The following is a 20,731-nucleotide window of genomic DNA, read 5'->3' as shown; positions in this document are numbered from 1 at the left end:
AATAATTGTTTTATGCAAGTATTCAAACAGTGCTTTTGCACACCTACAAACGCTCCCGCACATAGTAGAAAGCAGACATACACTTTCCAGTGGCAGGAAAGCCTGAGGATAAATTCAAGCCCCGCAGTTCCTCAAGCTGGTTTTGCACTTGGTCCGTCACTAACCTTACAGACCCTGGCGAAGAGCAAGCGGAACAGTAACATTCTTCCAGGCACTGCAGTGCCAATGAACTTTAGCTACTCTTTGTCCCTTTTCCTGAACCTGCATAACTTTGCCAAGTGGATGAAAGATCAAGCTAACAACACAAAACAACGTATTCTAAAACGATAACCTCTCACTTAAGAATTCATTTGTGCAACATGCTAAGTGGCTCCCAGTCTCCCAGCCACGTCCGGAGGGCTCCCAGCAGCCTGCAGGGGCGTCACTGTTCGCACAAGTCCTAATCCTGAGATGCTCCATTCAGCTCTAGGCGGGGCTCCGCCCCAGTCACCTGCACACAACTCATCACCAGCAGGTTCACTTTCCGCTCCAACTTCCGCAGTTGTTCCCAAGACCCAGCTGTGCGATCCTGGTTGCACACGAAGCTTTCTGGGATCCCTTCATCCCTGAAGCTTTTGCATTGCAAATGAGGGCTTGCAGCAGAAAAGGACGGGTTTTTGAGGAGGGAAAAGGGGGAAGAGCAGCAGCCGGGCCTGGCGGGATGGGTGGGACCTGAACGTTTATTATCTTATCATGCGACGGGAGAAGCTAGGCTGACAGGTTAGAGTGCTCGACAGCTCGGGGCGGGGAAAGGACTTGACCCCCAAGAGGATGTAAGGAGAATAAAAAGGGCGGCGGGGACCCACTCACCTGTCAGGACCCGCACCCGGGGTTCCGGAGGGCGTTCACCACGGGGCCCCCCGGCGCCTTCCAGATGGGCCGAGCAACGTGCAGGGAAAAGGGATGGTCCCTCACGCGCGGCAGCGGCGCCCGGCGCCCCGCAGTCCTGCCGCCCCGGCCTTCCCACCGCCGGCGGCCGCGGGTTCGAGGCCGGCTCCGGCTGGCTGGGGCCGTGACGTCACTTCCGAGTGTTCCCCCGCGCCGGCTGGCTCCACAACGCTCGGCTCTGAGCGCCGCGCGGAGGACCTCCGGGTCACGCGGTGCTTCAGCCCGAGACTCAGGGTCACCGTGGTCCACGGCCGCCGGTCACTAGGGAGAGGCCGCCGCCCGTGCGTCCGGGGACGCCGCCTCCTCCTTCCCGACCCTCCCCGTGGCCCCGCCCACTCGGCCCGCCCTCTGCGTCAGGCGGGCCTGGCGTGCGTCCCGTGAGCATGCGCCGTGATGTCATCCGCGCGCGACGCCAGGGTCGCCGTGTGCGTCCGCGACTCCCGGTGGGTCCGCGTGTAAGATTCGCGGCCCGGTCCGGGCCGGGAGCTGGCGGACGCCGGAGGGTTGCCTTCGGGGCCGGGCGGAGGTAGGTGAAGGCGCCTCGGCTGCGGGAAGCCCGGAGGCACGGCGGGGTGCTGCGTTAGGGGTTCCCGGCGCCTCCGGGTCCCTCGCCCCGGTCGTCCTCCGCGGGTGTCTGGGGCGCCGGGCGGAATGTCGCGTGTCTTTACTGGGCAGGTTCTCTGGGTTTCGAATGTTCCCTCCGCGTAAGCGATGGAACCGATCCCCTGTTCTACTCCGGGTGTAGTTTTCGGAACGCTGCTCAGGTAGAATTAAGAATCTCCCTGACCTGCTCTTGCGCGGCCCCCACGGGGGCGGGGGGTGTCTGCTGCCTCGTTGATCCCCAGGGTTGCTTGCGGTCCAGTTTCCTGGGATCGTGCTCCCCACCCCCGCGCGCCCCACTGAGCGCTCCTCCCTCGCCTCTAGTTTACTGTGTAATCTGCAACTTCTGCTCCTGCATCTCACTTCTTCCCTGTAAAGTCTTCAAGTGTTTCTCACAGATCCGCCTGCACTGTGCCAACAGAGAGAGGTTGGGATGGCGGGGCGGACACCTGGCCCACCGATGGTTTCTGTTTCCAGGGAGCCCAGGAGGGTTTCAGGCTTTTGGAAATCCGGGATGAGTAGCATCCATGAAGTCGTTTCCCTGTTACCCTTGACTCTGTTACAATCAGGCCTGGGAAGGTGCCCTGATTGAGTTACATGTCTGATCAAAGTTTTGTCCTATTCTGTCACTCGTTTAGAGTTTGATTTTAGACATCTTTAGTCCTGTTTTCTGTTTTTTTTTTTTTTTTTAAGATTTTAAAGACAGAGCTACAGAGAGAAGGAGGGACAGAGAGAGAAATCTTCCATTTGCTGGTTTACTCCCTAAATGGCTGTGATGGCAGATACAGAGACCCTGCAAAAGTCAGGAGCTTCTTCCGGTTCTCCCATGAAGGTGCAGGGTCCCAAGGCTTTGGGCCGTCCTCGACTGCTTTCCCAGGCCACAAGCAGGGAGCTGGCTGGGAAGTGGAGCTGCCGGGATTAGAACCGGCGCCCATATAGGATGCTGATGCCACAGGCAGAGGCTTAGCCTAATATGCCATTGGCACCAGCTCCTCTTCTGTTTTTAAATTAACCTGGTTTTAAGCGCTCTAATAGAGCACTTTTAATTTTATTGAGAATTTTATACTTTATTTGAGAGGGCGACTGACACATCTTCAATGGTGCACTCTTCAGGTATCTGCAGAAATCAGGTGTGGAGTAGGATGAGGCCAGGAGCCAGGAACTCCCCGCAGCTTGCCCACGTGGATGGCAAAGATTCAAGCTCTTGGGCCGTCTTCTTCTGCCTTCCCGGGTGCATTAGCAGGAGCTGGAGAAGAAGCAGGGTAGCCGGGATAGGATGCCAGCTTCAAAAGCAGCAGCTCAGTACCCTGCCATGAAATGCCGACTCCTGAAACTCAGCATCAGGCATACACATTAGAATATTCACTTTGCTTTCCTCTTGTAGTGTTTTTAGACTTTTAATGAATCAAGCCCCTGAACTATATTCACAGATTAAATGCCATCTTATTAAGCTTCGCTTCAGGACACTTTGTATTTGCAACCCTCCCTTTATGTTTCCTGTTGTCAAAAATGTGGACAGTAGAGGCACACATTTTGGTGCAGTGGGTTGAACTGCAGCAAACACCTGCAGCCCTTGGCTGAGCACCTGGGATCCAGCCCCTGGCCCACCCCTGCCTGTCGCTGCACCTGTCCACCTGCAGTGGACGAAGGCGCAGGTTCTTGGGTTCCTACCACTGAAACGGGAGTTCCAACTTTAGCCTGGCCCAGCTCTAGCAGGGGAGAGATATGTGTTGCTGGCTCTCACTCTGTGTTCCTATTTTCATTCTGCCTTCCAAGTGGTAGATAAATACAAACATCCAAAAAGAGTGAACACTAATTCAGTTTGCTTCTCTGGAGCTTCTGGAAAGTGGAGCCAGACCTATCTGCAGGTGTCTAGGGGAGAGGACAGGTGTGTGCAGCTTGTGGTGTGACCCAGTAGGTGATGCAGGCTGGAGCCCTTCTTAGGATTCTTTAGGTGCAGATGGTCTCTGCTGGGTTACAGTGAAATGGTCTCTGGGTCACTAATGTCTAAACTTCCGCGCAGACTGGGAGGAAAGCGTAGTGTCAAATGCTAACTGTGAAAGTTTATGAATAGATACTGTGCTAACATGGCATGTTCTTTCTTTCAGACTAAGACAGTCACTGTAATCATTTCCCACATCAGTTCCAAGCTGTTCACCTAAACAACAGTGCCATTCTATGAAATCATGGCTGGCTATAAGCCTGTCGCCATTCAGAGCTATCCTGTACTCGGAGAAAAAGTCACTCAGGACACCTTGTACTGGAACAACTATAAGGTGAGTGTGGGCGTGACAGGGGATTTGTGTTTCTGCCAGTTTCTCAGCGTTGTCTATTCTTGTGCTGACACAACCAGTAATTAAGAGTCCACTGTCAGCCTACGGGTGGGGCAGATCATTTGATACCTGTTTTTTTTTTTCTTGGAATTTTGTTAATAAAGTTGCAACTGTTTAATCAGCTTAACCATATGAGTATTTAACAGACCAGATGATTAAAAAATGCCAAGTGAGATACATTTTAGAATAGGAATCTCACACGCGAGAGGACATATTCAGGCCTTTTGTTAATAGAAGGAAGAGGCAGTGTGGTATTAGTTCTGTAGCCTTTAAAAAGGCTTATAAAATTTTATTTGAAGAACGAATAAGTAGAAAAGTGGACGACACTTAGGAATGGCAGGTTTGTGAAAAAAAAAGAAACATAGATGACCAATAAATATATTAAAGAGCCTCAACTTCACTCACAAATAAAGAATCCCAAGACAGTAATTCATGTGTTGTTTTTCAACTATGCTCATGGCATCACTGAAACACTTCATCCTCGTGGCCTGAGCAGGGCAGTGCAGACTGTGTGGAGGCCGACTTACAGTGTCTGTTAAGATTTTTAAGATGCATATGCCTTTTCGTTTTGTACTGTTAACAGCTTGGAACAATGGATATACTCCGCAAAATTTCTAAGATGTATGCATGCAAATGTTCATTGAAGTACTATTTGTAATACAGAATCTTGGGGGAAAAAACCACATGTTCATTGGTAGTGGGTGGACAATGTTGGTCGTGAAGGGCATCTTGCTTGTCTGAAGTTGGCTCAGTGCCTCTGCAACCATTGCGACATTTGTCTTGCTGGCCACAGGGTTAGCCCTGCTGAGGGGATATGACTGTTTGGCTTGCTTTATACTTTTCTGTTACATACCACTTCATTAATATTACAAAGAACAAAAGGGAATGGTCAGGAAGAAACGATACAAATGATAGAAAATATTACCTTTTTTTTTTTTAAGACCCCTGTTCAGATTAAGGAATTTGGTGCCGTGTCGAAAGTAGACTTTTCTCCGCAGCCACCTTATCATTACGCTGTCACAGCTTCCTCCAGAGTAAGTTCAACACTACATTGCTTTGCTTTCCTTTTGTGTTCTCACTACCAGTCTTGAGGCATGTGCTGAAATGCTGTTTTTTATCTTGTAGATTCACATTTATGGCCGATACTCGCAAGAACCCGTGAAAACCTTTTCCCGATTTAAAGACACAGCCTACTGTGCGACTTTTCGGCAGGATGGTAGATTGCTGGTGGCTGGCAGTGAGGACGGTGGGGTGCAGCTTTTTGATATCAGTGGAAGGGCTCCCCTCAGGCAGTTTGAAGGCCACTCAAAGTAAGAGGGGGTTGGGTTTTCATATGCACTTGCTTGCCTTGTTGTAGGCTCTTGTGTGGGCTTAGAATAAAAACGTGAATGCAGCTCTGTGCAGGCTGTGCACCCTGACACACTTTGGCTCCTGGTTGTCCTAAGGTGGAGTTTCTCACTTGAGTTCCACGGGACACGTGAGTTCTGTAGGGTTCCACCTGCAGTTGGGGAGATGTGCAGGGGCAGTCGCGTGCCACAGGGGCTCGGCTGAGGCCGGGGTCGCAGACTTCCCGGGGCGACACTCAGGTGTTAGCAAGTGCTCTGTCAGGCCTGCACTGTCTGTCGCAGTGGAGGTCAAGCTAAAAGGTGGATTTCCTTTTTTCTTTCTTTTTTTAAGGTTTATTTAATTTATCAATTTTAATTGTAAAATCAGATTTACAGAGAGAAGTAGATAAAAAGAGAAAGATCTTTCATCCACTGGTTTGCTCCCCAAGTAGGCACAATGGCTGGAGCTGAGCTGATCCAAAGCCAGGAATCCAAAGCCTCTTCCGGGTCTCCCATGCAGGTGCAGGGTCCCAAGGCTTTGGCCTGTCCTCTGCTGCTTTCCCAGGCCACAAGCAGGGAGCTGGATGGGAAGCAGGGCGCTGGATGGGAAGCAGGGCAGCCAGGATACAAACCAGTGTCCATATGGGATCCCAGTGCAAGCAAGGCAAGGACTTTAGCTACTGTGCCGGCCGTTTTTTCTTTACTTTGTAATATTTTCCCCTTGATAAATGGGGTAACCATTGCTGTTTTGTACTGAAAATGTGGTTCAAGGCAACCAATGTTACTGTTAATATTTGGTATTGGCTTAAAATCAAAAAAGTATTTTTTATTGGACAGTATCAGGACAGTCTTACCCCAATACTGAAAATTTGTAAATAGAAATTTACTTAACATTATCCTATTTGTTGACATTAAAAAAATTAATTTATATTTTGTTTGGAAGGTAGAAAGGGAGAGAAGTCTTCCATGTCCCCCAGTGGCTATACTGGCTAGAGCTGGACCAGTCCAGAGCCAGGAGGCAAGAGATTCTTCTATGTTTCCATGTGGGTTTTTGGGGTTCCTGGGCTTAGGCCATCTGCTACTGCTCTCTGAGGCCATGAGCAGGGAACTGGATGGGGGGTGGAGCAGCTACAACTTGAACTGGCACCCGTGTGCAGGATGCTGTGGCACCAGACCGTGACCTCACCCGTTCCACCATAGCACTAGCTCCAGTGTGGCAACTTTGGGGATTTTTTATTTTTTTTAAAGATTTGTTTTTATTGGAAAGGCAGATTTTCCGAGACCAAGGGAAAACTGGTTTGTGTCCCGGCTACTCTACTTCCTATCCAGCTCCCTGCTTATGGGCTGGGAAAGTGGGGGGGATGGTCCAGTGCCTTGGGACCCTGCATTGGTGTGGGAGACTAAGAAGAAGCTCCTGGTTACTGGCTTCAGGGCAGCTCAGCTCTAGCTGTTGTGGCCATTTTGAGAGTGAACCAGCTGATGGAAGATAATTTTCTCTGTCCCTTGTTCTCTTTGTAAATCTGCCTTTCCAAAAAAATAAGGGAATTTTTTTTTCGAAGTAAAGGTGTCTATGCTCTGGTATTTAAACATTCAGTCTTGTTAAACAGCTAAGTAGAGTTATTAGGAAGTTAGAAAATACAACTTTAAGGCTCTTCAATATTCTAAATGTCATAGCACAGTTTTAAAAAAAGATCTATTTTTATTGCAAAGTCAGATATATATAGAGAGGAAGAGAGTCAGAGAGGAAGATCCTCCGTCTAATGATTCACTTCCCAAGCAGCTGCAATGGCCAGAGCTACGCTGATCCGAAGCCAGGAGCCAGGAGCTTCTTCCGGTTCTCCCATGAAGGTGCAGGGTCCCAAGGCTTTGGGCCGTCCTCGACTGCTTTCCCAGGCCACAAGCAGGGAGCTGGATGGGAAGTGGGGCTGCCCGGAAACTAAGTGGCGCCCATATGGGATCCTGACATGTTCAAGACGAGGATTTTAGCCACTAGGCCACAGCGCCTGACCCGATAGTAGATTTTTTTAATTGGCTTGGGGAAACAACCATTTAAAAGATTTTTCTTTCATAATTTCTCTTGATGAATATTCCTGGAAGCTGAGCTACTTTCTAGTTACCGAGGGAAGAGGAACATTTTATATTAGATGATTTCAGAGCTGTAACTTGGTCTTGCTTTCTAATTGCTGATCCTTCATCTTGCAGAGCAGTTCACACGGTGGATTTCACGGCTGACAAGTACCGTGTGATGTCTGGAGCAGACGACTGTGCGGTTAAGTTATGGGACATTCCGAATGCCCAGGAAATCTTGACATTCAGAGAACATTCTGATTATGTGAGGTGTGGCTGTGCCAGCAAGCTGAACCCAGATCTCTTTGTAACAGGTTGGTGACCTCTCCCTCCGGAAGCAGATAACCTTCCAAGGATGCACTGAGATACTGCTCTGGGTCTCAGGGGCAGGAGTTTGCAGTTTTTTTTTATAAAGGAATAGGTGTGATTAATTTTCCATGCCTTTTTTTTTTTAAACTTCTGCTTTTGGCGGTGACTTTTGGCTGCCAGGCACATTTGGAGGTGGCAGGCAGTCTTGAGGTCTCACTGGACATGAGGCCTGTAGCTCCCACAGCAGCACTTCTGGCAGCTGGACAGGGCAGCCGGACTGCCTGTGCGGGGTCCCCAAGGCGTGTGACAGTGTCAGGGCAGCCAGACCACCTGTGCGGGGTCCCCAATGAGTGTGGCAGTGACAGTTGTCTTGAAGAAGCAGGCTGTCTTCTGGGATAAAATTTAGTGAATTTTTTTGTTTGCTTGCTTTTTTAAGATTTATTTCTTTTACTTGAAAGAGCTATAAGGAGAGTGAGAAATCTTCCACCTGCTGATATACTCCCCAAATGTCTGCAACAGCCAGAACGGAGCTGACCCGAAGCCAGCAGCCTCTGGGTCTCCCATGTGGGTTTCAGGGACCCGAGGACTTAGGCCATCTTCTGCTGTCCTAGACCATCTGTGCGGAGCTGGATTAGAAGTGGGACAGCCTGGATTCCAGCCGGCAGCCATAGAGAATGCCAGCACTGCACATGCAGGATTAGCCTACCAGCCTCCACTACAGGCCAAGTGTATTGCTTTTTTAGAAACTGCATGGAGAAAGTTTGGGGTACTCTGTCTTCATGATATATATACCTATCTTCAAAATTCCATCAAAGAGTTTTCTGTTGGGAATATAATTTTTTTTAAAGATTTATTTTTATTGGAAAGGCAGATTTAAAAAAAAAAAAGATTTATTTTTTATTGGACAGTCAGATTTACAGTGAAAGAAATATCTTCCATCGGCTGATTCAGTCCCCAAATGTCCACAATGGCTGGAGCTGAACCAACCTGAATCCAGGAGCCAGAAGCTTCTTCTTGGTCTCCCACACAGTTTCAGAGTCCCAAGACTTTGGACCATCCCCTGTTGCTTTCCCAGGCCAGGGGCAGAGAGCTGGAAGAGAAGTGGAGCAGCCGGGATATGAACTGCAGCCCATATGGGATCCTGGCACATGCCAGGCGAGGACTTTAGCCACTAGGCTACTGTCCCAGGCTACAGAAGGCAGATTTATGGAGAGAAGGAGAGACAAAGATCTTCCATCCTCTGGTTCATTCTGCAGGTGAACTCAATGCCCAGAGCGTAGCCAATCCAAAGCCAGAAGCCAGGAGCTTCTTCCAGGTCTCCCATGTTGGTGCAGGGTCCCAAGGCTTTGGGTCATCCTTAGCTGCCTTCCCAGGCCACAAACAGGATTGGGTGGGAAGTGGAGCAGCTGGGACATGAACCAGCATCCATATGGGATCCTGGTGCTTGAAGGGGGAGGATTAGTCAGTTGATCAATGGCACTTGGCACCAGGTCTGGGAATGTACATTAGTTTAGTCACTGTGGAAGTTAATGCAGAGTTTTTCTTTCTTTGTTATTCCCTTTCTCTCTCTCTCTTTCCCTCTCTCACTCCCTCACTTTCTCCTTTCCTCCATTCCTTTTTAAGATACGTGTTTCTTTGAAAGGTAGAATTGGAAGAGAGAGAAGTCTTCCATCTACTGGTTCACTCTGCAAATCCCTGCAGTGGTTGGGGCTGGGTGCTGGGTTTCCCACATGGGTTGCAGGGGGGCCCAAGCAATTGGGTTGTCTTCTGCTGTTTCCCCAAACACTTTAGCCGGGAGTTGGATTGGAAGTGGAGTGGCCGGGACACACGTTGGTCTTGTGTGGGATGCAGGCATTAGGAGTGACCATTTGCCTTCTGCAGCTGCAGCAACACCCTGTTCACAGTATCCAACAGGTGGCATCCACTGAGATGACTTTGAGCAATTAATGTCCTATATATATATATGTATCTATACACACACACATAAATACATAAATGAAATGGTATTCACCATAGACAGGAATGAAGTTCTGCTATTTGCAAATGGAGGACACTATTCTGAGTGAAAAACTCATAAAATGTTACATGTTCTCCCTTATGTGTGGGAGCTAAAATTTCTTGCAAGAGGTAAACTAAAACCAAAAATGAAAGAAATGCTTGTGTATATCAATATTGCTTCAAATACAATATTGTGAAACTTTGTTTTATACCTTTGTCAAACCATTGATTAATAATAAACTACTCTGGAGCTTTAATGATCTATGTTTACTTTGGAATTCACTGTGTATGGGTGATACGGTCTTTTTTCCACTCAATCATTATTATGACTATTGTCTGTATTCCTACTAATTTGGGTCTTGTTGCTTTTTTGCTTGTTAAACTTCATAGTTGGTGAAGCATTAAACCTTTTTTCTGTAACGTAAATGTAAACTGTATTATCTCAAAAACTAAACAAGAGAAGGAGAAGGGAGGGAGGAAGGAATACCATTATCTTAGAATTGTATCCATGAATTATTTTGAATCTAATGCCCTTGGGAGGGCTGTGCGGCTGGCTGAACGCTCGGGCCGCTGTCACCAGCTTGGGCCACCTGGATGGTGTTCCAGGCTGCCGGATTTGGCCTAACCCAACCCTCTCCATTCGCAGAGTGGATCAGCCGAAGAAGGATCTCAGTGTGCCTCTTTCTTCTCTCTCCAACTCTGCCTTTCAAATACATAAATAAATCTTGTTTCTCTTTAATAGAATTGTTGCCTAGGCGCACTTAAGGATGTGTGACTTGCTTTGTTTTAAGCAGTGACGCTCGCGTTACGCCACGCTTCTTGTTCCAGGGTCCTACGATCACACTGTGAAGGTGTTTGACGCCCGGAGCAGTGGGAGCGTGCTCTCTGTGGAGCACGGGCAGCCCGTGGAGAGTGTGCTGCTGTTCCCTTCGGGCGGTCTCCTCGTATCTGCAGGTATGTGTATATATATATATATATATTTTTAAATAATGTTCAGCAGTATTATTGGTCTTGAATCATGTAATTCCTTTTCAGTTACTCTTTATAACATCCTGGTGTATGCTTAATTTGCATGTGCAGTATATAAACAACTGATCAATGGGACAGAGAAACATTTACTGGGTGTCTCACCTGAGCCGGACACTGTACAATGAGATTGCCTCTAATACCCTTGACAGTCCTGTGAGGTGGGTGTCTGGGTTTACAAACAAGGAGATCAATTTTGACTAGTTGTCCACGGAGAAGTGTGAGTGGAGGAAAGGAAACCCCAGACCTGACTTCGGGGTCTGCATTACGTCCTTGGCCCTGTGCCTTGGTCTTTGACCCTGGACATGACCGCGCCTCCTGTCACTGCTGCCTGAGGGCTCTGGCGCCGCTCCTGAAAACAGCTTCTTTCAGCTTGTCTGGCTTGGGACTTGCTTGATTGCGAAGGGCTGAATGGGGAAGTCAAGGCTGGATGCATGTTCCCTCGGGTTGGAACTAGGACTATTTTGGTGATTGGCTGTGTTGAGTATAGTGCGTTCTCATATTGGTAACGTGGTCATGTGATTTGTCATGTGTCAGTCAAGTAAGTGTGCTGCCATCCCGGGAAGGTGTAGGTGGTGTGTGTGTTTTCATACTTGCCCAGATGACTTTCTGTACGCCCCTGTTTTTTCTGCTTACCCTGCACTGTAGAGTGTTCCCCAGCACCTGTTTGATGAAAACTAATTTGAGTCTGGCACCTTAGACCGCTCGGCCACCCTGACGCATTGATTAAAACTAATTTGATAACGTCAGGTCCATCTATTTCTTCCCTGTTACTTTGAGACATGGAAACCAGGCTGAGTGGGATAGAACCTGTTTGCTGAATGTCCACTGTGCCGCCAGCTGTTGGGTGGTCCTAGGTGATTCCTTACTGTCCAGATGTTGGAATGGAGTGGGCTGACCAGAGTCTTGGCTCCCTGGGGAGGTGCCAGCTGGGAGCTGCTTCCCCACCTGCCGTCCCATGAGGGCAGGTGAGAGCTTGGCCCTTGTGCCCCCACTCAGTTGTCACTACTGGATCTCTGCTTGGCTTTGGAAATCACTGGATTACGTCACCTCATCACTCCTCGAGAAGTGAAATTATGGGAAAATGTGCAGTTTTGTTGGGGTTCACAAAATACTTACAAAATGAATGTCTACATTAATCCTTTCCATGGCTATATAGGAGTTCTATTTTTTAAAGAATGATTTTATTATGATTTTCCTAAAATGAAGTATTTTTACTTCTACTTCTTTAAAAAAAGATTTTTTTTTTTGTTTATTTGAAAAAGTTACAGATTGTGTCTATGAGAGAGAGAGGTTTTCCATTGGCTGGTTTGCTTCCCAGCTAACCTGATTGGCCAGGACTAGGCCAGGCTGAAGCCAGAAGCCGGAAGCTAGGAACCAGGAGCTTCCTCTGGGTCTCCCATGCGAGCAGGCACTCAAGCAGTTGGGGCATCGTCTGCTGGTTTCCCAAGAACAATTTCAGGGAGCTGGATATGAACTGGAGTAGCCAGGACTCAGATCGGTGTCAGTATGGGATGGGCGTCACTACAGATGGTGGTTTCACCTTCAGTGCCACAATACCAGCCCTGTGTGACACTTTGTAACTTTGTCAGGCAGGTCTGGGCGCTTTACACATGTGCAATCATTTCATTGTGTTAACAGTTCTGCAATATAGGAACCATGGTCATCGTAAGTTACACCCGCAACAAGTGACAGAGTGGGCTTAAACAGGCAGTCTAGCCTGGTAGACCTTCCTCCAGCCTCCACGCTATGGAGTGCCCAGTGAAGGATCCATTTTAGATTTTAACAATTTTGAGAAACTGGCTGAAAGTGAGCTAATAATTTGCCTGTTTTGTTTTGTTTTGTTTTGTAGGAGGCCGGTACGTTAAAGTCTGGGACATATTAAAGGGAGGACAGTTATTGGTGTCCTTGAAAAATCACCACAAGACAGTGACGTGTTTGTGTCTGAGCAGCAACGGGCAGAGGCTGCTCTCTGGCTCGCTGGATCGGTGAGAACTTCAATTCTCTTTCTTCATCGTTACTGTTGCAGGTGCTTACTGCTTGAGAAAGTGACTCATCACTTCAGTCTCTGAGAAATGTTCTGATGATATCCGAAGGGAGAAGTGTTGAGTTGGGCACTTCTGTGTTTTTTGTATACTCGCTAGTTTTTTGGTTTTGGGTTTTTGGTTTTTTTTTTAAGATTTATTTTATTTTTGTTGGAATGTCAGATATACAGAGAGAAGGAGAGACAGAGAGGAAGATCTTCTATCCACTAATCCCAAGTGGCCGTAGCTGAGCCAGTCCGAAGTCAGGAGCTTCTTCAGGTCTCCCACGCGGAGCAGGGTCCCAAGGCTTTGGCCCGTCCTCGACTGCTTTCCCAGGCCACAAGCAGGGAGCTGGATGGGAAGCGGAGCTGCTGGGATTAGAACCGGCGCCCATATGGGATTTCGGGGCTTTGGAAATCACTGGATTACGTCACCTCATCACTCCTCGAGAAGTGAAATTATGGGAAAATGTGCAGTTTTGTTGGGGTTCACAAAATACTTACAAAATGAATGTCTACATTAATCCTTTCCATGGCTATGTAGGATGTGGCGAGGACTTTAGCCACTTTTTCCTTCTTGATGTAACTCATTTCTTTAAGCAAGGATATTGAACTATGTAAACACTGATTTATTTTTAAAGCTATTTTAACTTTCTTCCATTGTTATATGTTAATTTTGAAATTTTTATACTGAGTACAAGTACACTATCTTATATTTAAAATTTAAAACTTCATGGAAATATTTTGTTGACATTAAAGTGAACCAACTACTAGTATTTTAAATAGACATTTTATATTTTATTAGTTAACGTTCTAGAATAGTGCTGTCCAGTAGAAATAAAATCCTAAGTGACTTAGTCGCCACATTTAAAAAGGTAAAAAACAAGTCTCTAGGTAAAATTAATCCTGGCTATGTGTTTTATGTATCCCCGTATGTCTTGTAAAAATTATGTATAATGTATAAAATGCACTTTAACATGTAATCAGTGTAAAATTCTTGATTTATCAGAATTATCTAAAGCAAGTCCATAGTGTTTTGTAATTACTCCTTCAGTTTTAGAAGTAGAATAGATTCATTTCCTTTTTCTGTCTAGCCCTGCTTTGAGTGCTTAGTAGCCACATCCAGCAAGAACTACAGTACACTTTTAGGAGTTAGTTATATTCATTTATTGATCATTTTATTCTAATTTTCTCGCTGCTGGGAAAAACTGGTTTTACCATGTTTATTAGTATAAATATTTAAAAGGTAGAAAACATAATTAAGAAAACTTTAAGAAAGTTTAGTTTGTCACAGTTTGTTTTGTGAATAATGCACACGTCCTCTGAGATAGTGTAACTTTGTAGAAAGCCAGGTGTCATTTGGCTCTGTTTGCGGTGGCTGTCAGACTGGAGAGGTTTTGAGTTTTGTCCCAGCTTGGGAGCGTGGTGCTGCCTTCGCAGAGGGGCTGGGGAGCTGGCAGGGCACTCGGCAGCAGCTGCCTGGGTGCGGTGGGAGCGACACGGCCCGGGGACCTCCCACGAGCGTCTCTTCCACCCGTTTTCCATCTCGGAATGGCAGTGCTGCTTGGTCTGTCCTCTGCCTCCTTTACAGAGCACCACTCATGGTCTGAAAGAAACCTGGGAAGGAAATGCTGAAACTCAGCCCATTTTTAAGGGATTCAGTGACGAAGTCGTTTGAAACTAACATTAGTAATCACTTTCATTAATGTATAGATTTTAAAAATGAGTTTTCAGAAAATAGGAACTTTGCATTTTACCATTGTTTCTGAGCTGATTCGTGACAAAGCGCGCTTTTCTCGTCAGGAAGGTGAAAGTGTACAGCACAACCTCCTACCAGGTCGTCCACAGCTTCGACTACGCGGCTTCCATTCTGAGTGTTGCACTGTCGGTAAGTGCTGCGGCTCGCTACGCTGTCCCCACGGGCATTTTAGGGTCTCTTTGGGATTGAAGTAAGCCACAGCAATGTGCTTTGTCTTCATGACCTCCCGTGAATTCTGATCTAGGAACCCACTTAGTGTAGCACTTGAAGTTGTGCCATGCTGTAAGCCTTGCTAACAGGAAGGCCTGGCCCTGGCAGGACATAGATGTTCTCCAACCTGGAACTGCACATTGCGGAACTCCGGGCAGGCGAAAATACAAGGCAGGATGTGCAGGGGGCAGCAAAGGAAATGTGTCCTTTTATGATTTATTTTTATTAATAAAGTCAGGTTCATAGAGATAAGGAGAGACAAAAAGAAAGATCTTCATCTGCTGGTTCATTCTCCAAATGGCCACAACAGCTGGAGCTGAGCCGGTCAGGAGCCAGGAGCCTCCTCCGGGTCTGCCACGTGGGTGCAGGGTCCCGAGGGTTTGGGCTGTCCTCTACTGCTTTCCCAGGCCACAGGCAGGGAGCTGGATGGGAAGTGGGCCGCCAGGACACAGATCGGTGCCCACGCAGGATCCTGGAATTTGTAAGGGAAGGATCAGCCGACAAAGCCGTTGTGCCGGGCCCGAAATAGCTGTCTCCCGTTTGAGTTCTTTCTGTTGAGTTTTTTGAGGAGCCGCATGTGACAGGAGGGTCTTTTAATACTTTACATAGAAATCTGAACAGAAAGAGGCAAAGCTAATTTAAAAATGTTTTCTTGGATAAGATTGGGGAAATGTTACTGTGTAATTCTTTTTTCCTTTTTAATAGATTTCTTTCTTTATTTTGTTTGAAAGGCAGAGTGACAGAGAAAAAGACGGGAAAGGCCGAGAGTGAGGTGTTGCATTCCCTGGGCCATGCCCCAGGGTTGGAGACGGGCTAGTCCGAAAGCAGTCAGAAACCTCCTCGAGGTCTGCCATAAAGGTGTGTGAGCCCAGTTAGTTGGGCCCTTTTCCATTGCCTTCCCAAGTTCAATGGCAGGGAGCTGGATAGGAAGTGGAGCAAGTGGGACTTGACCCCATTTAAGGATGTGCCAATATAAGGATGTCAGCACTGCAGGTAGACGATTAGGCTACCATGTCCTGCACTACGTAACTGCCTGCCCTCAGTTCTTTTAAAGATTATATTTGGGGCTAACACAATGGCTCAGTTGGCTAATCCTCTGCCTCAAGTGCTGGCATCCCGTATAGACGCGGGTTCGCTTCCCAGCTATTCCACTTCCCATCCAGCTCCCTGCTTATGGCCTGGGAAAGCAGTTGAGGACAGCCCAAAGCCTTGGGACCCTGCACCCGTGTGGGAGACCTGGAGGGAGCTCCTGACTCCCTACTTCGGATCAGCTCAGCTCTGGCCGTTGCGGCCACTTGGGGAGTGATCCAGCAGATGGAAAGATCTTTCTTTGCCTCTTTTCTCTGTAAAATCTGCCTTTTCAATAAAAAGAAATTAATCTTTTAAAAAAGAAGTAAGTAAAAGGTTGTTCATTTGAAAGTCAGAGAGAGTGAGCTCCCATGTGCTGCTTTACCTCCCAAAGGCTGCAGCGGCCGTGGCTGAGCAGGCGGAAGCCGAGCGCCTGTGCTTTTCCTCCAGTGTAAGCAGGAAGATAGATCAGAAGCAGGGCACCTGCACTCAGATTGGTGCCCCTTTGGGATGCTGGTACACTAGGCTGTGGCTTTCTGCCCTCGGCCACAACGTCAGGGCCACATTCCTTTCTCTAATATATGTGGAAACAGGAAAAGTATTTTCACACTTTTCCAAGATTCTGTTACCTGTGCATTTTACAAACTTTGCCAGTGATGTTTTGTAAGAATTAAAATTCTGTGAACAGAACAGAATGCTAGAAGGAAAACTGATTTCGCTCCAACACTTTGTGTAGATCATTGTTCGGCATGTTCCACATGTCTGAATGGAACTTTTGGCGCAGGAGAAGATAAGCAGGAAGCATTAATTTAACATTAATTACAACTGAAGGCACTGTAATGTTTGAGTTAGAAATGTACTAACTAATTTTTCTCATAGCACGAAGATGAGACAATAGTTGTGGGAATGACCAATGGGATTCTGAGTGTGAAACATCGAAAATCTGAGGCCAAGAAGGAGTCTCTTCCCAAAGGAAGGCGGCCTGCGTACCGGACCTTTGTTAAAGGGAAAAGCTACATGAAGCAGCGGGTATGTTGGTTTCTCTCCTATTTTTCTCAGGGGAGCCAGCTCCATCCCTGCACGTGCCCAACAAGGACACTCGACATCTAAGCTTATTTTGTTTTTCTTTACATCACAGTTGTGTGTGGATTGCTAGGCTGGGGAGATCATGATGAATTCTGGGACATAGGATTGGCTTCATTGAATCATAATGCAGTGTGAAGGGCTCCCCTGCATCTGTGCCGGGGCCTTTCCTGTCCTCTCTGATCTGATCTTCTCAAGAACCCTGAGCAGCAGAGCCAGTCGGGTCCCCAGAGAGCTGTCTGAAAGCAGGAAGCTACTAAGGAGCTGCGCTTGGTCCAGAACGTCCTCCTGTGTCCAGAGTTGATGGGCTGAGATCTCGGGGTCTTGGAGCTGTTGTTTTATTTCTCCTTCTACTAAAAGAGAAAGAAATAAAACAATGAAAGAGGCTGAAAAGGGAGTCATTTTTTTTCCCAGAATCAAGGCAGTTAGTTCTGTGTGTTGTACATTAAAATCCTATCAGAACAAAGCCATTGTGATCTGGCAGATTGTTCCGGCTAACCTCCGTTGTGGGCGTGTGGAAGTTATCTATGGTGCGGTCTAGGGGCGCGTGGGGTTCAGCAGACGCTGCCTCATTCTGAAAGTGCGCTGCAGTGATCGTCCCTCCCTGTGCTCTGCTCTCCCGTGCAGGATGACGTTGCCATCAACAGGCCAGCAAAGAAGTACCTGGAATTGTATGATAGGGATCTGAAGCATTTCCGGATCTCTAAGGCCCTCGATCGCGTCCTTGAGGTGAGGGAGGGGCACTGTCCAAATGCTGTGTGTCCCTGTGGCCTGGGACTGTGGCACTGAGAGTCTGCGGTGAGTGACAGCGCGTTGTCGTGCGGTCTGGCCTGCTAATGCTGACTCTGCACCTTGCAGCCGGAGTGTACCCTCAAGACCCCCGAGGTCACGGTCTCCATCATCAAGGAGCTCAGTCGGAGAGGAGTGCTCGCTAATGCCCTTGCCGGCCGCGATGAGAAGGAAATCACTCGTGTTCTTAACTTTTTGATAAGGTGTGTTCGGTGTTTGTGAAATGCTTGTATTTTGTGTCCAAAGTCCTTCCTTCTCACTAAATGAGGGGCCTTTATTGCCATGTCTTCCTTCGAAGAGCTGATGGAACAGTTCAGTCTATCTTAAGGAACCTCTTCAGTCTGTCATTTTCATTTAATACAACTTTTGCTCTGTAGGAATCTGCCTCAGCCAAGATTTGCTCCTGTTTTGATCAATGCTGCGGAAATAATTATTGGTAAGTAGCTGATAAAACTTAAAGTAAAAATGGGAATCAGTTTGAAGTAGCATGTGCCTTATCAGTACTCCAGGAATGTTCGTGGTGAAAATAATAATACAAATTAAAAGGGGAAGTGTTTTAGGGGAGCCAGTTCCATTCCTGCACATGCCTGTGGATATATATAAATAATATATATTGGTGTATATGTAGTATGAACGAATCATTGCAGTTTAAAATTGAATAAATTGCTTACAGTGGTCTAAATTTCAGCTGATGCGACTAAGGTTAATTTTCAAAGATTTTTCATAAGCATCTAGAATGGCCATTATGACTGTTTAGTGGGAAAATGACAATCAGGCTGTGGTTACTCCATCCTGGAGATCGATTAACTTTGATTGTTGTGTTCCCTGTAAATTGTGAATTATCGCTCTGAAGTAAGTAGGTTTTCAGTGTCTTATATTTAGCATCTTTATGCCTTTTTTCCTAATGATTGCTTTTTACTTACTATATAGCAAGATGTTTCTAGTTAACACAATTTCTGTCTCTCTCTCTCTTTAGATATATATCTGCCTGTGATTGGTCAATCACCTGTGGTTGATAAAAAATTTTTGGTACTGCAAGGACTTGTAGAAAAAGAGATTGATTACCAAAGAGAACTGCTCGAAACCTTGGGAATGATGGACATGCTTTTTGCTACCATGACAAGGAAAGAAAGCACTTCTGTGTTGGACCATTCATCAGATGGATTTTTAGATAACAAGAAGACAGAATCATAGTACCTGCTTACCAAGACACTGTATAAGAACCCCAACACTGGAATAGAGTTGACTCTTATTAAATATTGGCGAACTGTGCGATACATTTTAAAAAACTATTTGCAGAGCAGTTTTATGGAAGAGACTGGAATAATTATGAATAGGCAGAAAGCACGAGTTTTAAGCCAAGGTGTTTCCCTCTAGCGATTTAAATTATTTTATGACATCTTTGCTAGAAGATGTCCTTTGTCGCAGTCACCTGTCCTCCTTGGCTGCGCTGATGCAGGTTTTCATGCAGCACAGTTCTGTGTCAACAGGCATTCATGTGGGAGTTCCAATGCAAACCCTCTTTGAAGAAAGTTCCAGTTGGGAATCCTGCCGCAGGATTGGAGCCTTGCTTTTTACTTCGGTCCCAGAAAACACCACCGCAGTACAAACGGCAGGCACGAGACTGTGCTCGCGTTGTGTGTGGGATGTCCAGGCCTCTGGCACGTTGTTCACTCTCTCCTGGAACACCTGCTGTGCTTCAGCGGGCAGGGGCGGTAGAACTGCACCTGTTCGGGCGCAGCATGTTGGTGGTCGGTGATGACCGGGCCTCCCGGATGTGAACTCTAAGTGCAATGAGATGGGTTTGGCAGCTAAAAGTTGACAGTGAAACGTTCGTGCCTTGCTTCCCAGGTTTCTTTCTTTAATCTTGACGCTCCTGACCAGAATATGATCTACAAGTAAACTCATATTGGACCATGTTTTTTTATCTCTTGTCTTCAATATGTAACTTTTCTACCAAGGTTTTGCTTTGTTTCAGGGCAGTGATAACATTTATCTTTTCTCTGTCAATAAAGAGTGTTTCAGTCTCTTACACATGTGCTGTTTGGAGCTCATCTTGTAGCTGTGTAACCTTCTGAAAAGTATTCTGTCTCTTAGCTGTATTTATATTTGTTTGTCTCCATTTCAGAACCTCAGGCTAGAGCAGCTTGCTTTGAAACATCATTGTGTTTTTGAAAGTTCCATGTAAATCACACTTTTTATAAAGAGATTCTTACTTCTTGACATTCTGAGATGTCTCAGTTCCTGATGGATAGTCTGCCAAGCACACTCAGTTCAGCATTGCTGCCTCTCCTGCCCTCCCCCAGTCCCGTGCCGCCTCGGTTCAGAACCTGTAGGAACGTGGATGTCTTGATCAGGATGCGGTCTCCCAGGAAGATTTTGCTATACAAATCTTTTCTCACAATCTCAGTTCTGCAAACAAAGTGGTTTTGTTTTTAACAGAAAAAGCAGGCTACTTTCCTGTCTTCCGGAGGGCGTGGACTCCAAAGTAAAGTCTAGCTTCCAGTGGCTTGGAGGGAACCTTAGTGTCCTTGGTGATAAGTCAAGACCGGAAGCTATGTTTTAACGTTGAGAGTGTTGATTTTGTTTTTAAATAATAAACGTATATTTAAAAGCTTTTTAAAAAAAGTTGTGAAGTCTACAGATAAGTTACCTACTTATAACTGGAATAAGTTGGTAAATTGAAATTTGAATGAAATTTTCCCTGGAATTGTATCTGCCACCAGCTGTGCAAGGTAACATGAAGTTTCCTGTGCATTCCTCATTTGTTTCACTCTTAACCGTGCAAGCGAGCTTGGTATTCTGTAACACTGAAGTAACTGAAGGACTCCCCAGTGGTACCAGGGCCACCATTACTCTGTGTTGAGTTCCAAAGCAGTTTTTAGCTTGGTTGAGACAAACTAAAATGTACTGTTTAACATACATAGTTGAACGAAGCTGGCTCGTTACAGTGGGTGGCATTGGCATTTTTTTTTTTAAGATTTATTTTTATTGCAAAGTCAGATATACAGAGAGAAGGAGAGACAGAGAGGAAGATCTTCCGTCTGATGATTCACTCCCCAAGTGAGTGCAGTGGCTGGTACTGTGCCGATCTGAAGCCAGGAGCCAGCAACCTCTTTCCGGGACTCCCACTCGGGTGCAGAGTCCCACGGCTTTGGCCCGTCCTCGACTGCTTTCCCAGGCCACAAGCAGGGAGCTGGATGGGAAGTGGAGC

At 46.7% G+C, this 20,731-nt stretch overlaps 1 protein-coding gene across 2 annotated transcripts; it reads left to right on the top strand.

The window, feature by feature from the left end:
• The first annotated feature begins 1,261 nt into the window (after positions 1–1,261).
• On the top strand, positions 1,262–19,210 carry UTP15 (UTP15 small subunit processome component). Of its 2 annotated transcripts, XM_004586164.4 has the most exons (13): positions 1,265–1,453; positions 3,636–3,803; positions 4,802–4,894; positions 4,986–5,170; positions 7,388–7,566; positions 10,388–10,513; positions 12,438–12,573; positions 14,412–14,496; positions 16,525–16,674; positions 17,356–17,457; positions 17,587–17,720; positions 17,895–17,953; positions 18,494–19,210. In XM_004586164.4, exons 2-13 carry the CDS (start codon positions 3,714–3,716, stop codon positions 18,709–18,711), a joined length of 1,557 nt encoding a protein of 518 aa, XP_004586221.2. In that variant the 5' UTR covers positions 1,265–1,453; positions 3,636–3,713; the 3' UTR covers positions 18,712–19,210. The 2 variants fall into 2 exon arrangements, with proteins under 2 accessions (XP_058512323.1, XP_004586221.2); XM_058656340.1 differs by lacking the exon at positions 18,494–19,210 and having other exon boundaries at positions 1,262–1,453; positions 17,816–17,932.
• The last annotated feature ends 1,521 nt before the right edge of the window (positions 19,211–20,731 follow it).

This window comes from Ochotona princeps, chromosome 28, assembly GCF_030435755.1.
Source record: "Ochotona princeps isolate mOchPri1 chromosome 28, mOchPri1.hap1, whole genome shotgun sequence".
In the NCBI taxonomy this organism is placed as follows: Eukaryota; Metazoa; Chordata; class Mammalia; order Lagomorpha; family Ochotonidae; genus Ochotona; species Ochotona princeps.
Note: the sequence above shows the minus strand (reverse complement) of the source record. Positions and strands in the feature narration are given on the sequence as shown.